General features: G+C 46.4%; 1 protein-coding gene across 2 annotated transcripts in view; it reads right to left on the reverse strand.

Moving 5' to 3' along the window:
* The window catches only part of LOC109885802 (thrombospondin-2-like), a 169,784-nt gene extending 151,205 nt beyond the window's left edge, over positions 1 to 18,579 (reverse strand). The window contains exons 1-4 of one of the 2 annotated variants that reach the window (XM_031835171.1): positions 18,334 to 18,579; positions 17,681 to 17,749; positions 16,147 to 16,706; positions 15,834 to 15,918 (exon numbers count right to left, since the gene is read on the reverse strand). In XM_031835171.1, the coding sequence (XP_031691031.1) occupies positions 15,834 to 15,918; positions 16,147 to 16,706; positions 17,681 to 17,744 (709 nt within the window). In that variant the 5' untranslated portion in view covers positions 17,745 to 17,749; positions 18,334 to 18,579. The remainder of the gene's footprint in view (positions 1 to 15,833; positions 15,919 to 16,146; positions 16,707 to 17,680; positions 17,750 to 18,333) is intronic. The other variant, XM_031835170.1, reaches the window with a different exon arrangement.
* Between the last annotated feature and the right edge of the window lie 890 nt (positions 18,580 to 19,469).

Consider the following 19,469-nt stretch of genomic DNA (forward strand, 5'->3'; position numbering starts at 1 on the left):
CTGGTCATCATGTCCAACACACTGATATAATGCCTGGTCATCATGTCAATCACACTGACACAAAGCCTAGTCATCATGTCCACCACACTGACACTGAGCCTAGTCATGACCAGCACACTGACATTGAGCCTGGTCATCATGTCCATCACACTGACAATGATCCTGGTCATGTCCAACACACTGACACTGAGCCTGGTCATCATGTCCAACACACTGAGCCTGGTCATCATGTCCAACACACGAACACTGATCCTGGTCATGTCAAACACACTGACACTGAGCCTGGTCATGTCCAGCATACTGACAGTGAGCCTGGTCATCATGTCCAACACACAGACACTGAGCCTGGTCATGTCCAACATACTGACACTGAGCCTGGTCATCAAGTCCAACACACTGACATAATGCCTGGTCATCATGTCCATCACACTGACACTGATCTTGGTCATGTCCAACACACTGACACTGAGCCTGGTCATCATGTCCAACACACTGAGCCTGGTCATCATGTCCAACACACGAACACTGATCCTGGTCATGTCAAACACACTGACACTGAGCCTGGTCATGTCCAGCATACCGACAGTGAGCCTGGTCATCATGTCCAACACATTGACACTGATCTTGGTCATGTCCAACACACTGACACTGAGCCTGGCCATCATGGTCAACACACTGACATAATGCCTGGTCATCATGTCCATCACACTGACACTGAGCCTGGTCATCATGTCCAACACACTGACACTGATCTTGGACATGTACAACACATTGCCACTGAGCCTGGTCATCATGTCCAACACACTGACATTGATCCTGGTCATCATGTACAACATACTGACACTGATCCTGGTCATCATGTCCAAAACACTGACACTGATCCTGGTCATCAAGTCCAACATACTGACACTGAGCCTGGTCATCATGTCCAACACAAGGAGCCTGGTCATTATGTCCAACACACTGACACTGAGCCTGGTCATTATGTCCAACACACTGACACTGAGCCTGGTCATGTCCAACACACTGACACTGATCCTGGTCATGTCCATCACACTGAAACTGAGCCTGGTCATCATCTCCAACACACAGACACTGATCCTGGTCATGTCAAACACACTGACACTGAGCCTGGTCATCATGTCCAACACACTGACACAGCCTGGTCATGTCCAACATACTGAAACTGAGCCTGATCATCATGTCCAACACATGGACACTGAGCCTGGTCATCATGTCTAATACACGGACACTGATCCTGGTCATGTCAAACACACTGACACTGAGCCTGGTCATTATTTCCAACACACTGACACTGAGCCTGGTCATGTCCAACACACTGACACTGATCCTGGTCATGTCCATCACACTGAAACTGAGCCTGGTCATCATCTCCAACACACAGACACTGATCCTGGTCATGTCCAACACACTGACACTGAGCCTGGTCATGTACAGCACACCGATACTGAGCCTGGTCATCATGTCCAACACATTAACACTGATCTTGGTCATGTCCAACATACTGACACTGAGCCTGGTCATCATGTCCAACACACTGACATAATGCCTGGTAATCATGTCCATCACACTGACACTGAGCCTGGTCATCATGTCCAAAACACTGACACTGATCTTGGACATGTACAACCCACTGACACAGAGCCTCGTATCATGTCCATCACACTTACAATGATCCTGGTCATGTCCAACACACTGACACAGCCTGGTCATGTCCAACATACTGAAACTGAGCCTGATCATCATGTCCAACACATTGACACTTAGCCTGGTCATCATATCCAACACACTGACACTGAGCCTGGTCATCATGTCCAACATACTGACACTGATCCTGGTCATCATGTCAAACACACTGACACTGATCCTGGTCTTCAAGTCCAACATCCTGACACTGAGCCTGGTCATCATGTCCAACACACTGAGCCTGGTCATGTCAAACACACTGACACTGAGCATGGTGATGTACAACACACTGAAACTGAGCCTGGTCATCATGTCCAACACACGGACACTGATTCTGGTCATGTCCAACACACTGACAATGAGCCTGGTCATCATGTCCAACACACAGACACTGAGCCTGGTAATCATGTCCAACACACAGACACTTAAACTTTTCATGTCCAGCACACCGACAGTGAGCCTGGTCATCATGTCCAACACATTGACACTGATCTTGGTCATGTCCAACATACTGACACTGTGCCTGGTCATCATGTCCAACACACAGACACTGATCCTGGTCATGTCCAACACACTGACACTGAGCCCGGTCATGTCCAGCAAACTGACACTGAGCCTGGTCATCATGTCCAACACACAGACACTGAGCCTGGTCATTATGTCCAACACATTGACACTGATCTTGGTCATGTCCAACATACTGCAACTGAGCCTGGTCATCATGTACAACACACTGAGCCTGGTCATCATGTCCAACACACTGACACTGAGCATGGTCATGTACAACACACTGAAACTGAGCCTGGTCATCATGTCCAACACACGAACACTGATCCTGGTCATGTCAAACACACTGACACTGAGCCTGGTCATGTCCAGCAAACTGACACTGAGCCTGGTCATCATGTCCAACACACAGACACTGAGCCTGGTAATCATGTCCAACACACAGACACTTAAACTTTTCATGTCCAGCACACCGACAGTGAGCCTGGTCATCATGTCCAACACATTGACACTGATCTTGGTCATGTCCAACATACTGACACTGAGCCTGGTCATCATGTCCAACACACTGACATAATGCCTGGTCATCATGTCCATCACACTGACACTGAGCCTGGTCATCATGTCCAACACACTGACACTGATCTTGGACATGTACAACATATTGCCACTGAGCCTGGTCATCATGTCGAACACACTGACACTGAGCCTGGTCATCATGTCCAACATACTGACACTGATCCTGAGTGGTGGTGTGGGGGCTTTGCTTTGACAAAGTGGGTGGGGTTATATCCTTCCTGTTTGGCCCTGTCCGGGGGTGTCCTCGGATGTGTCCACAGTGTCTCCTGACCCCTCCTGTCTCAGCCTCCAGTATTTATGCTGCTGTAGTTTATGTGTCAGGGGGCTAGGGTCAGTTTGTTATATCTGGAGTACTTCTCCTGTCCTATTCGGTGTCCTATGTGAATCTAAGTGTGCGTTCTCTAATTCTCTCCATCTCTCTCTCGGAGGACCTGAGCCCTAGGACCATGCCCCAGGATTACCTGACATGATGACTCCTTGCTGTCCCCAGTCCACCTGGCCGTGCTGCTGCTCCAGTTTCAACTGTTCTGCCTTCTTATTATTCGAACATGCTGATAATTTATGAACATTTGAACATCTTGGCCATGTTCTGTTTTAATCTCCACCCGGCACAGCCAGAAGAGGACTGGCCACCCCACATATGCTCTCTCTAATTCTCTCTTTTTTTCTCTCTCTCTCGGAGGACCTGAGCCCTAGGACCATGCCCCAGGACTACCTGACATGATGACTCCTTGCTGTCCCCAGTCCATCTGACTGTGCTGCTGCTCCAGTTTCAACTGTTCTGCCTTATTATTATTGGACCATGCTGGTCATTTATGAACATTTGAACATCTTGGCCATGTTCTGTTATAATCTCCACCCGGCACAGCCAGAAGAGGACTGGCCACATAGCCTGGTTCCTCTCTAGGTTTCTTCCTAGGTTTTGGCCTTTCTAGGGAGTTTTTCCTAGCCACCGTGCTTCTACACCTGCAGTGCTTGCTGTTTGGGGTTTTAGGCTGGGTTTCTGTACAGCAATTTGAGATATCAGCTGATGTACGAAGGGCTATATAAATAAATTTGATTTGATTTGATCCTGGTCATCATGTCCAAAACACTGACACTGATCCTGGTCATCAAGTCCAACATACTGACACTGAGCCTGGTCATCATGTCCAACACACTGAGCCTGGTCATCATGTCCAACACACTGACACAGCCTGGTCATGTCCAACATACTGAAACTGAGCCTGATCATCATGTCCAACACATTGACACTGAGCCTGGTCATCATGTCCAACACACTGACACTGACCCTGGTCATGTCCAACACATGGACACTGAGCCTGGTCATCATGTCCAACACACTGACAATGAGCCTGGTCATCATGTCCAACACACTGACATTGATCCTGGTCGTCATGTACAACATACTGACACTGATCCTGGTCATCATGTCCAAAACACTGACACGGATCCTGGTCATCAAGTCCAACATACTGACACTGAGCCTGGTCATCATGTCCAACACACTGAGCCTGGTCATCATGTCCAACACACTGACACTGAGCATGGTCATGTACAACACACTGAAACTGAGCCTGGTCATCATGTCCAACACACGGACACTGATCCTGGTCATGTCAAACACACTGACACTGAGCCTGGTCATTATGTCCAACACACTGACACTGAGCCTGGTCATGTCCAACACACAGACACTGATTCTGCTCATGTCCAACACACTGACACTGAGCCTGGTCATGTCCAGCAAACTGACACTGAGCCTTGTCATCATGTCCAACACACAAACACTGAGCCTGGTCATCATGTCCAACACATTGACACTGATCTTGGTCATGTCCAACATACTACAACTGAGCCTGGTCATCATGTCCAACACACTGATATAATGCCTGGTCATCATGTCAATCACACTGACACAAAGCCTAGTCATCATGTCCACCACACTGACACTGAGCCTGGTCATGAACAGCACACTGACACTGAGCCTGGTCATCATGTCCATCACACTGACAATGATCCTGGTCATGTCCAACATACTGACACAGCCTGGTCATGTCCAACATACTGAAACTGAGCCTGATCATCATGTCCAACACATTGACACTGAGCCTGGTCATCATGTCCAACACACTGACACTGAGCCTGGTCATCATGTCCAACACACTGACATTGATCCTGGTCATCATGTACAACATACTGAAACTGATCCTGGTAATCATGTCCAACACACTGACACTGATCCTGGTCATCAAGTCCAACATACTGACACTGAGCCTGGTCATCATGTCCAACACACTGAGCCTGGTCATCATGTCCAACACACTGACACTGAGCCTGGTCATGTCCAACACACAGACACTGATCCTGGTCATGTCCAACACACTGACACTGAGCCTGGTCATGTCCAGCAAACTGACACTGAGCCTGGTCATCATGTCCAACAAACAGACACTGAGCCTGGTCATCATGTCCAACACATTGACACTGATCTTGGTCATGTCCAACATACTGCAACTGAGCCTGGTCATCATGTCCAACACACTGATATAATGCCTGGTCATCATGTCAATCACACTGACACAAAGCCTAGTCATCATGTCCACCACACTGACACTGAGCCTAGTCATGACCAGCACACTGACATTGAGCCTGGTCATCATGTCCATCACACTGACAATGATCCTGGTCATGTCCAACACACTGACACTGAGCCTGGTCATCATGTCCAACACACTGAGCCTGGTCATCATGTCCAACACACGAACACTGATCCTGGTCATGTCAAACACACTGACACTGAGCCTGGTCATGTCCAGCATACTGACAGTGAGCCTGGTCATCATGTCCAACACACAGACACTGAGCCTGGTCATGTCCAACATACTGACACTGAGCCTGGTCATCATGTCCAACACACTGACATAATGCCTGGTCATCATGTCCATCACACTGACACTGATCTTGGTCATGTCCAACACACTGACACTGAGCCTGGTCATCATGTCCAACACACTGAGCCTGGTCATCATGTCCAACACACGAACACTGATCCTGGTCATGTCAAACACACTGACACTGAGCCTGGTCATGTCCAGCATACCGACAGTGAGCCTGGTCATCATGTCCAACACATTGACACTGATCTTGGTCATGTCCAACACACTGACACTGAGCCTGGCCATCATGGTCAACACACTGACATAATGCCTGATCATCATGTCCATCACACTGACACTGAGCCTGGTCATCATGTCCAACACACTGACACTGATCTTGGACATGTACAACACATTGCCACTGAGCCTGGTCATCATGTCCAACACACTGACACTGAGCCTGGTCATCATGTCCAACACACTGACATTGATCCTGGTCATCATGTACAACATACTGACACTGATCCTGGTCATCATGTCCAAAACACTGACACTGATCCTGGTCATCAAGTCCAACATACTGACACTGAGCCTGGTCATCATGTCCAACACAAGGAGCCTGGTCATTATGTCCAACACACTGACACTGAGCCTGGTCATTATGTCCAACACACTGACACTGAGCCTGGTCATGTCCAACACACTGACACTGATCCTGGTCATGTCCATCACACTGAAACTGAGCCTGGTCATCATCTCCAACACACAGACACTGATCCTGGTCATGTCAAACACACTGACACTGAGCCTGGTCATCATGTCCAACACACTGACACAGCCTGGTCATGTCCAACATACTGAAACTGAGCCTGATCATCATGTCCAACACATGGACACTGAGCCTGGTCATCATGTCTAATACACGGACACTGATCCTGGTCATGTCAAACACACTGACACTGAGCCTGGTCATTATGTCCAACACACTGACACTGAGCCTGGTCATGTCCAACACACTGACACTGATCCTGGTCATGTCCATCACACTGAAACTGAGCCTGGTCATCATCTCCAACACACAGACACTGATCCTGGTCATGTCCAACACACTGACACTGAGCCTGGTCATGTACAGCACACCGATACTGAGCCTGGTCATCATGTCCAACACATTAACACTGATCTTGGTCATGTCCAACATACTGACACTGAGCCTGGTCATCATGTCCAACACACTGACATAATGCCTGGTAATCATGTCCATCACACTGACACTGAGCCTGGTCATCATGTCCAAAACACTGACACTGATCTTGGACATGTACAACCCACTGACACAGAGCCTCGTATCATGTCCATCACACTGAGCCTGGTCATTATGTCCAACACACTGACACTGAGCCTGGTCATGTCCAAAACACTGACACTGATCCTGGTCATGTCCATCACACTGAAACTGAGCCTGGTCATCATGTCCAAAACACTGACACTGATCTTGGACATGTACAACCCACTGACACAGAGCCTCGTATCATGTCCATCACACTTACAATGATCCTGGTCATGTCCAACACACTGACACAGCCTGGTCATGTCCAACATACTGAAACTGAGCCTGATCATCATGTCCAACACATTGACACTTAGCCTGGTCATCATATCCAACACACTGACACTGAGCCTGGTCATCATGTCCAACATACTGACACTGATCCTGGTCATCATGTCAAACACACTGACACTGATCCTGGTCTTCAAGTCCAACATCCTGACACTGAGCCTGGTCATCATGTCCAACACACTGAGCCTGGTCATGTCAAACACACTGACACTGAGCATGGTGATGTACAACACACTGAAACTGAGCCTGGTCATCATGTCCAACACACGGACACTGATTCTGGTCATGTCCAACACACTGACAATGAGCCTGGTCATCATGTCCAACACACAGACACTGAGCCTGGTAATCATGTCCAACACACAGACACTTAAACTTTTCATGTCCAGCACACCGACAGTGAGCCTGGTCATCATGTCCAACACATTGACACTGATCTTGGTCATGTCCAACATACTGACACTGTGCCTGGTCATCATGTCCAACACACAGACACTGATCCTGGTCATGTCCAACACACTGACACTGAGCCTGGTCATGTCCAGCAAACTGACACTGAGCCTGGTCATCATGTCCAACACACAGACACTGAGCCTGGTCATTATGTCCAACACATTGACACTGATCTTGGTCATGTCCAACATACTGCAACTGAGCCTGGTCATCATGTACAACACACTGAGCCTGGTCATCATGTCCAACACACTGACACTGAGCATGGTCATGTACAACACACTGAAACTGAGCCTGGTCATCATGTCCAACACACGAACACTGATCCTGGTCATGTCAAACACACTGACACTGAGCCTGGTCATGTCCAGCAAACTGACACTGAGCCTGGTCATCATGTCCAACACACAGACACTGAGCCTGGTAATCATGTCCAACACACAGACACTTAAACTTTTCATGTCCAGCACACCGACAGTGAGCCTGGTCATCATGTCCAACACATTGACACTGATCTTGGTCATGTCCAACATACTGACACTGAGCCTGGTCATCATGTCCAACACACTGACATAATGCCTGGTCATCATGTCCATCACACTGACACTGAGCCTGGTCATCATGTCCAACACACTGACACTGATCTTGGACATGTACAACATATTGCCACTGAGCCTGGTCATCATGTCGAACACACTGACACTGAGCCTGGTCATCATGTCCAACATACTGACACTGATCCTGAGTGGTGGTGTGGGGGCTTTGCTTTGACAAAGTGGGTGGGGTTATATCCTTCCTGTTTGGCCCTGTCCGGGGGTGTCCTCGGATGTGTCCACAGTGTCTCCTGACCCCTCCTGTCTCAGCCTCCAGTATTTATGCTGCTGTAGTTTATGTGTCAGGGGGCTAGGGTCAGTTTGTTATATCTGGAGTACTTCTCCTGTCCTATTCGGTGTCCTATGTGAATCTAAGTGTGCGTTCTCTAATTCTCTCCATCTCTCTCTCGGAGGACCTGAGCCCTAGGACCATGCCCCAGGATTACCTGACATGATGACTCCTTGCTGTCCCCAGTCCACCTGGCCGTGCTGCTGCTCCAGTTTCAACTGTTCTGCCTTCTTATTATTCGAACATGCTGATAATTTATGAACATTTGAACATCTTGGCCATGTTCTGTTTTAATCTCCACCCGGCACAGCCAGAAGAGGACTGGCCACCCCACATATGCTCTCTCTAATTCTCTCTTTTTTTCTCTCTCTCTCGGAGGACCTGAGCCCTAGGACCATGCCCCAGGACTACCTGACATGATGACTCCTTGCTGTCCCCAGTCCATCTGACTGTGCTGCTGCTCCAGTTTCAACTGTTCTGCCTTATTATTATTGGACCATGCTGGTCATTTATGAACATTTGAACATCTTGGCCATGTTCTGTTATAATCTCCACCCGGCACAGCCAGAAGAGGACTGGCCACATAGCCTGGTTCCTCTCTAGGTTTCTTCCTAGGTTTTGGCCTTTCTAGGGAGTTTTTCCTAGCCACCGTGCTTCTACACCTGCAGTGCTTGCTGTTTGGGGTTTTAGGCTGGGTTTCTGTACAGCAATTTGAGATATCAGCTGATGTACGAAGGCCTATATAAATAAATTTGATTTGATTTGATCCTGGTCATCATGTCCAAAACACTGACACTGATCCTGGTCATCAAGTCCAACATACTGACACTGAGCCTGGTCATCATGTCCAACACACTGAGCCTGGTCATCATGTCCAACACACTGACACAGCCTGGTCATGTCCAACATACTGAAACTGAGCCTGATCATCATGTCCAACACATTGACACTGAGCCTGGTCATCATGTCCAACACACTGACACTGACCCTGGTCATGTCCAACACATGGACACTGAGCCTGGTCATCATGTCCAACACACTGACAATGAGCCTGGTCATCATGTCCAACACACTGACATTGATCCTGGTCGTCATGTACAACATACTGACACTGATCCTGGTCATCATGTCCAAAACACTGACACGGATCCTGGTCATCAAGTCCAACATACTGACACTGAGCCTGGTCATCATGTCCAACACACTGAGCCTGGTCATCATGTCCAACACACTGACACTGAGCATGGTCATGTACAACACACTGAAACTGAGCCTGGTCATCATGTCCAACACACGGACACTGATCCTGGTCATGTCAAACACACTGACACTGAGCCTGGTCATTATGTCCAACACACTGACACTGAGCCTGGTCATGTCCAACACACAGACACTGATTCTGCTCATGTCCAACACACTGACACTGAGCCTGGTCATGTCCAGCAAACTGACACTGAGCCTTGTCATCATGTCCAACACACAAACACTGAGCCTGGTCATCATGTCCAACACATTGACACTGATCTTGGTCATGTCCAACATACTACAACTGAGCCTGGTCATCATGTCCAACACACTGATATAATGCCTGGTCATCATGTCAATCACACTGACACAAAGCCTAGTCATCATGTCCACCACACTGACACTGAGCCTGGTCATGAACAGCACACTGACACTGAGCCTGGTCATCATGTCCATCACACTGACAATGATCCTGGTCATGTCCAACATACTGACACAGCCTGGTCATGTCCAACATACTGAAACTGAGCCTGATCATCATGTCCAACACATTGACACTGAGCCTGGTCATCATGTCCAACACACTGACACTGAGCCTGGTCATCATGTCCAACACACTGACATTGATCCTGGTCATCATGTACAACATACTGAAACTGATCCTGGTAATCATGTCCAACACACTGACACTGATCCTGGTCATCAAGTCCAACATACTGACACTGAGCCTGGTCATCATGTCCAACACACTGAGCCTGGTCATCATGTCCAACACACTGACACTGAGCCTGGTCATGTCCAACACACAGACACTGATCCTGGTCATGTCCAACACACTGACACTGAGCCTGGTCATGTCCAGCAAACTGACACTGAGCCTGGTCATCATGTCCAACAAACAGACACTGAGCCTGGTCATCATGTCCAACACATTGACACTGATCTTGGTCATGTCCAACATACTGCAACTGAGCCTGGTCATCATGTCCAACACACTGATATAATGCCTGGTCATCATGTCAATCACACTGACACAAAGCCTAGTCATCATGTCCACCACACTGACACTGAGCCTAGTCATGACCAGCACACTGACATTGAGCCTGGTCATCATGTCCATCACACTGACAATGATCCTGGTCATGTCCAACACACTGACACTGAGCCTGGTCATCATGTCCAACACACTGAGCCTGGTCATCATGTCCAACACACGAACACTGATCCTGGTCATGTCAAACACACTGACACTGAGCCTGGTCATGTCCAGCATACTGACAGTGAGCCTGGTCATCATGTCCAACACACAGACACTGAGCCTGGTCATGTCCAACATACTGACACTGAGCCTGGTCATCATGTCCAACACACTGACATAATGCCTGGTCATCATGTCCATCACACTGACACTGATCTTGGTCATGTCCAACACACTGACACTGAGCCTGGTCATCATGTCCAACACACTGAGCCTGGTCATCATGTCCAACACACGAACACTGATCCTGGTCATGTCAAACACACTGACACTGAGCCTGGTCATGTCCAGCATACCGACAGTGAGCCTGGTCATCATGTCCAACACATTGACACTGATCTTGGTCATGTCCAACACACTGACACTGAGCCTGGCCATCATGGTCAACACACTGACATAATGCCTGATCATCATGTCCATCACACTGACACTGAGCCTGGTCATCATGTCCAACACACTGACACTGATCTTGGACATGTACAACACATTGCCACTGAGCCTGGTCATCATGTCCAACACACTGACACTGAGCCTGGTCATCATGTCCAACACACTGACATTGATCCTGGTCATCATGTACAACATACTGACACTGATCCTGGTCATCATGTCCAAAACACTGACACTGATCCTGGTCATCAAGTCCAACATACTGACACTGAGCCTGGTCATCATGTCCAACACAAGGAGCCTGGTCATTATGTCCAACACACTGACACTGAGCCTGGTCATTATGTCCAACACACTGACACTGAGCCTGGTCATGTCCAACACACTGACACTGATCCTGGTCATGTCCATCACACTGAAACTGAGCCTGGTCATCATCTCCAACACACAGACACTGATCCTGGTCATGTCAAACACACTGACACTGAGCCTGGTCATCATGTCCAACACACTGACACAGCCTGGTCATGTCCAACATACTGAAACTGAGCCTGATCATCATGTCCAACACATGGACACTGAGCCTGGTCATCATGTCTAATACACGGACACTGATCCTGGTCATGTCAAACACACTGACACTGAGCCTGGTCATTATGTCCAACACACTGACACTGAGCCTGGTCATGTCCAACACACTGACACTGATCCTGGTCATGTCCATCACACTGAAACTGAGCCTGGTCATCATCTCCAACACACAGACACTGATCCTGGTCATGTCCAACACACTGACACTGAGCCTGGTCATGTACAGCACACCGATACTGAGCCTGGTCATCATGTCCAACACATTAACACTGATCTTGGTCATGTCCAACATACTGACACTGAGCCTGGTCATCATGTCCAACACACTGACATAATGCCTGGTAATCATGTCCATCACACTGACACTGAGCCTGGTCATCATGTCCAAAACACTGACACTGATCTTGGACATGTACAACCCACTGACACAGAGCCTCGTATCATGTCCATCACACTGAGCCTGGTCATTATGTCCAACACACTGACACTGAGCCTGGTCATGTCCAAAACACTGACACTGATCCTGGTCATGTCCATCACACTGAAACTGAGCCTGGTCATCATGTCCAAAACACTGACAATGATCCTGGTCATGTCCAACACACTGACACAGCCTGGTCATGTCCAACATACTGAAACTGAGCCTGATCATCATGTCCAACACATTGACACTTAGCCTGGTCATCATATCCAACACACTGACACTGAGCCTGGTCATCATGTCCAACATACTGACACTGATCCTGGTCATCATGTCAAACACACTGACACTGATCCTGGTCTTCAAGTCCAACATCCTGACACTGAGCCTGGTCATCATGTCCAACACACTGAGCCTGGTCATGTCAAACACACTGACACTGAGCATGGTGATGTACAACACACTGAAACTGAGCCTGGTCATCATGTCCAACACACGGACACTGATTCTGGTCATGTCCAACACACTGACACTGAGCCTGGTCATCATGTCCAACACACGGACATTGATTCTGGTCATGTCCAACACACTGACACAAAGCCTGGTCCTCATGTCCATCACACTGACTATAATCCTGGTCATGTCCAACACACTGACACTGATTCTGATCATGTTCGACATACTGATACTGATCCTGGTCATCATGTCCAACACACTGACATTGAGCCTGGTCATCATGTCCAACACACTGACACTGACCCTGGTCATCATGTCCAACACACTGATACTGAGCTGGGTTCAATGCCACCTTTTCTCCTCTAGTACAGTTGGTAGTAGACCCACCACAGGCCAGGTCAGAATGGGATGGAAAACATCCAACACGTGAAGGGGAGAAACCTAGCCTGGTCCCAGATCTGTCTGTGCTGTCATGCCAACTCCTATGGTCATGTCTGTCTGTGCTGTCTTGCCAACTCCTATGTGTGTGTATGTGTGTGTGTGTGTGTGTGCGTGCGTGCGTGCGTGCGTGTGTGTGTGTGTGTCCGCATGTGTGTGTGTGCCATTAAACATGTGCAGTGTGTGCCCATAGACATGTGCAGTTGTTGTCTCATGGTCAGCCATGTAAATGGTCAGAGATGAATTGGTGGTTAGGGGCTGTAAATCAGGCTAGGTCCAAGTCAAGCTGGCCCTGTTTAACCACAAGATGTCCCACTGTGGCCAAATTGGACAAAGATGTTTTACTTCCTTTCCCCCCCTAAAGTCTGGTGGACTCATGCAACTCTTCCAAATATGTTTCCAGCTGTTGCTATGCGTGTGTGTGTGTGTGTATGCCTTTAAAACATGTCTGTGGATCTGGTTGATTCATGACTCCTTTCCTCTCATTTTCCCTTCTTTCCTCTCTTCTTTCCTCTCTTCTTTCCTCTCCTCTTTCCTCTCTTCTTTCCTCTCTTCTTTCCTCTCTTCTTTCCTCTTCTCTTTCCTCTCTTCTTTCCTCTTCTCTTTCCTCTCTTCTTTCCTCTCTTCTTTCCTCTCCTCTTTCCTCTCTTCTTTCCTCTCCTCTTTCCTCTCCTCTTTCCTCTCTTCTTTCCTCTCCTCTTTCCTCTCTTCTTTCCTTCCTCACCGCTTATCGTTAACTCCCCATCATTACCCTTCTGTTTTCCTCCCCCATCATTAATCTTTTATTTTCCTCACCCATCATTATTACCCTTCTGTTTTCCTCCCCCATTATTACTCTTCTGTTTTCCTCCCCCATCATTACCCTTCTGTTTTCCTCCCCCATCATTAATCTTTTATTTTCCTCACCCATCATTATTACCCTTCTGTTATCCTCCCCCATCATTAATCTTTTATTTTCCTCACCCATCATTATTACCTTTCTGTTATCCTCCCCCATCATTACTCTTATATTTTCCTCCCCATCATTACCCTTCTGTTTTCCTCCCCCATCATTACCCTTCTGTTATCCTCCCCCATCATTACTCTTTTATTTTCCTCCCCCATCATTACTCTTCTGTTTTCCTCCCCCATCATTACCCTTCTGTTATCCTCCCCCATCATTACCCTTCTGTTATCCTCCCCCATCATTACCAATCTGTTACCCTCCCCCATCATTACCCTTCTGTTATCCTCCCCCATCATTACTCTTTTATTTTCCTCCCCAAACATTAGCCTTCTGTTTTTCACACCCATCATTACCCAGCCAGTCCACTCTCAATGGAAACAAATGTTAGTGTCTGTATCTTCTTTTGTTTGTCAACCGCAGCACACACACGCACACAAACACACACAGGTTGACCTCACGCCACCACAATGACACAGTGATTTCTGTTAACATGATGTAATATTGTCAGATATCTCCACATCTGCAGTATTTCTATGACCCACTAAAATGAAAGACTGAAAAAAGTGATAGAATCAGACACAATGGATATAAGGAAGAACTCCCTATTTTTAATTGGTTGGGTCTGTTGGGGAAATGTGATATGGTTTTATTTAAATTAAATGCAGAACCACAGAGCTGTAAGAGGTTTGGTCTGTTGGGGAAATATGATATGGTTTTATTTAAATTAAATGCAGAACCACAGAGCTGTAAGAGGTTGCATGTGACTGTGACTGCGTCACAAACAACACCCTATTCCTGCTAATTCCCTATGTAGGGCACTACTTGTGACCAAAGAAGTGCACTAAATAGGAAATAGGGTGCCATTTGGGATGCACAAGTAAGGCAGCAGGATGGATTGTTCAGTTGCATCTGCGTTGGATGGGGCTTAAAAGGGAGTTTGAAGCAGGTCGGGAATGACGAATTGAGGTCACGTCATCAGAATGTTCAGAGCATGAAAACAATAGCACAGATCCCCAAAAAGGACCAGCTTGGTCCCAGATCTGTTTGTGCTGTCTTGGCCATTTCTATGATCATTCTATGTTGCCAAACTTGGGATGACAAGGACCATAACAGTTGGCTAACAGCACACACCGGTTTGAGAAAAGGTTCATAAAGGACAGTTGCTGTGACATAATACAGCATGAGATTTAAGATTGTGTCCTTGAAATATCTTTAGACCTACATATCATATTGCTCCCAATTGGTAGGTCTCAGTCTATCTAAGCTACAGGGGCATTTTCTTTGGCATGTTAACAGAAAACATTTAAAACAAAATTTGCAATGGAAACCTAAAATGATCCTTTCTCATTGGACAAGTCCAGGTAGTCCCTCCTTGTTTCAAACTGTTTTTTTCTCTCCATTTGGTGGCTAATGAACACAACCAGTACAGTAATGTTAGCCAAAATCCAACTGTCTCTTACCTGGCTTAGTGACTTCACAGCCCTTGTTCCTAAGAACGTCATCCACGGATGTGTCGAACATGAAGCGAACGTTCTGCAGTAACCCCTGTGTGACAAGAAAATAGGCTGTTATGTGTCACCTTGGACTAGCAGCTAGGAACAACTTCTTTAGTATTCACTTACCTTGAGCTTGTATGTCAAGTAAAAAAAATACAGACTGAGTTATTCTTATTGGCTAACATTAGATGCAGAATGACTTAAGAGGCAAGATCTGAAATGGTGTCCTATTCCCAACATCTGGTGCACTACTTTTCTGGACAAAAGTTATTCTTACCCTGAAGTGGTTTTCACGGATGGATCCCTTAGCGACGAACATTCGGCTCCCCTCCGCCTGCAGGTACTCATAGAACGGCTCATCCAAGATGAAGCTGTCGATGAGACTGCAGCCCACAAACAGATTTGCGTTTTCACCATGAACATGAAGTGTGATATTCTTCCACTGCGAGTCGGACAGGTCAACATCCTCGAAGGAGACAACATTTTGGGAGCCGTCCACCCAGTAGACAAGGTCCAGCGTGTTGGCGCGGCCGTTGGAGACTATTTCAAACTGCCGCTGGCCGTTGGCACCTTCCATGGCGATGAGGGTTCCCCGCGATCCGCGGTCCTGGCGCATGCTGGCCACGAACACGAAGCCCTCATTGTTCTGGATTTGCTGAAGCATCTGTTTGAGCACGGGCGCGCTCACTGAGGGCAAATGGTCGAAGCGGATGAAGCGGTAAGCAGGGTTGTCCGTGTCTTGGCCGCGGAATTGCTTGGCGCCCAGAGTCTTGCGTGTGATACCGCTAATATCAAACAGGTCAAACGTTGTGTCGTCATCCGATGTGACCTCGCCATCTTCAATCAGTCATACAAGTGATTGAAAGGGAGAGGAGAACGTGTACAACCAATTAGCTTGATGAAACAGCAAAACATTCTATGAAAATCTGACCAAGTGATTATAACTAAGTCTATAGCAGGGCTCTCCAACCCTGTTCCTGATGCAACCAGCTCTCAAAGTCTCACATCAGAATTACACGTTCATCCATGTTTCTCAATAGTCAAATTTCGAAGTTGTTGCAAACGTCAAATTTTCAAAAGTCTTTGATTAGGCATTAACTCTGAATTTTTAAGGTTAGGATTAAGTTTAGGAATGTTTATGGTAAGGGCATTAACTGCAAAATCAAAATGGTTAATGTTGGGATAGGCTTAAAACAAAAAACATAAAAAACAACTTTCTATTGCTGGATTCAAACTTGCAACCTTTAGAATCAGCGACAGATGCTTATACCCATCTGCCATCCCCTTCCACAACACCCTAGGAAAACTGAAACCTACTTGAAGGTAACAACGCCCCTAGTGGGTGGTTTCCACATCATCTCCCAACGTCCTCAGACATAGATGGACCACGTTGAATACTGACTTGTATCATGGGTGACCTGGCTGTCCTAGAGAGCGACTCTCCTGTAGGTTTTTCTTCCAACCCCAGTTGTAACTAACTTGATTCGGTTTATCAATCATCTAATTATTAGAATCAGGTGTGCTAGATTAGGTTTGGAGCTAAAAAATCTACAGAAAGGTAGCTCTCCATGAACAGGGTTGGTATTGCAGAGGTTGGTATTGGTTGGAGAGCCCTGGCTATAACTTAACTCGGTATGCTTTCAGTCACAAGAAAAAATGACAGTATCATATTCACTCATGATTCATTTTTAAAAATCAAATTAGTATGAAACATACATCACATCATTATTTAACAATAAAAATGAAATTGCATTGAGGTTATGATAATGATGATGAAAAGTCGTATAAACGTTATGCATAAGTATATTTACCTTGAGGTAGCGCTGAGGAGCAAAGTAATAAAATCGGCAGCAAGTTGAGACTTCTGAGTATCATATCTCCTTTAAAACACAAGACACAAACGCTGATTATCATCCAGGGAAACCGCAAACTTAAAGTTGTTAACTTCATCACGATTGTAAAATTAAAATGATAAATTCTTTGTAGGCTATCTATTTTTTATTCGCCCTCAGCTCAGCTGTCACAAAGCGACACTAAGTTCATTGCAACTGTGAATAGTGAAGTTCTCAGTCATGCCATGCCGTTACAAGTGCATCACCTAATGTCAAATCCACAGATCTGCTTCAACAGTAGCAACGCTATGAAGGAGCCCAACTGTCTCCAAAACTAACACAGGATTATTGTGGAAGATACAATACATACATTACACCTTACAACGTGCACATACTGTACGTGGTCTGTTATAGGCTATTGGGAAACAATTATACACTACTTCTAAAACAACATTTCTGCAAAGGCATAACGTTTAACAAAACGAATCAATCACATAACAAAATATAAGTGTGCTACATTCTTTAACTAAAGTATTCTGACTAGCAGTAAATTTGAAACTTATGGCAACATTGCTGATTGTTTTTGAAAATGCAAAAAAAATCTCCATGCATATTGGAATGCAACAATTTACCGGGTGAAAGTGCAAATTCCCTTCTTTTTTTTAAATCCGTTAGATATCCAATAATAAAAAAGAGGGTAATAACAAATATATTTTTCAAATAAATATGAATAGTGTAATGAAAACGGAATAACTCCTGTAACCTGGTGCGTAAAGTGTAATGTCCGCTTGGTTTACTTCACTAGATCTACATAATGTAGGGAGGACTCGAGCGAAAGTGGCTTAGGAACCAGTCTCCCTCCCTCCTATATACTCCTCACTACGACCCTGTCAGTCAAGTTTAAGTATGAAATGTTTGGAACCAATTTCTAAGGCAGAATTACGTAATTCCTTTCTGATAGCGTAATGCTACTTATATCTGTTTAAAGCGGCATTTACCGGTCCCGGGGCCCCTCCCTCGCGCTCTCTCGTTTCCCAATCCAACCGAAGTTCCAACGGAATCAGGTTTCGGGGAGGAGTTTTTGATGGAGAAAACGCGATAACGAGGTCGGATGTGAGGCTTGCGTAGCCTTTTAGGTCTGGGAGCAGTGGTGTGCCCAGGTGGTGGCCCAGGGTGGCGGCCCCCCTGAATTCTGATTGGCCAACCCAGTGCCCCCTCCAGAAATTATTGTACAGACAGCAAGACTCGATCTCAATCAATCTCACCAGAGAAAGCATCTGAGTGAGCGAAACAGCGGTCCTCTGTTTTCAAATGTGTAGCCCATGTATCTTATGCTGTTTGGCCTAATGAATTTACTTAATTTGATTGATATCCTTATATGAACTGTAACTCAGGAAAATCACAAATCATTTTATACGTTTGTTTATTTATATTTGGGGATAAACATTTTAGGCCCATGAATACACGAAACGTTGTAGGCTGAATGTCATTGCACTTATGGTGTTAGTAATAGTAATGTATCCTTCCATTCAAATGGCGGGTGCAGAGTGCACTGTTTGGATGCTGGATATATTTTAGAGTAGAAGAACATGCCAAGTAACCTAGTTAACTAACCTACATTTTGAAGTGACTTTGTTTGACGATCAGATGAAAACATAATGACTGGTTGTGTTCATGACACATTAAAAGTTAATACATTTTGTGTTAAATGTCTTATCTTTACTATAAAGCCATAAAAACTATTTGTGCACGCGCAAGTGTGTACACA

The sequence above is a fragment of the Oncorhynchus kisutch genome, linkage group LG11 (assembly GCF_002021735.2).
Source record: "Oncorhynchus kisutch isolate 150728-3 linkage group LG11, Okis_V2, whole genome shotgun sequence".
In the NCBI taxonomy this organism is placed as follows: domain Eukaryota; kingdom Metazoa; phylum Chordata; class Actinopteri; order Salmoniformes; family Salmonidae; genus Oncorhynchus; species Oncorhynchus kisutch.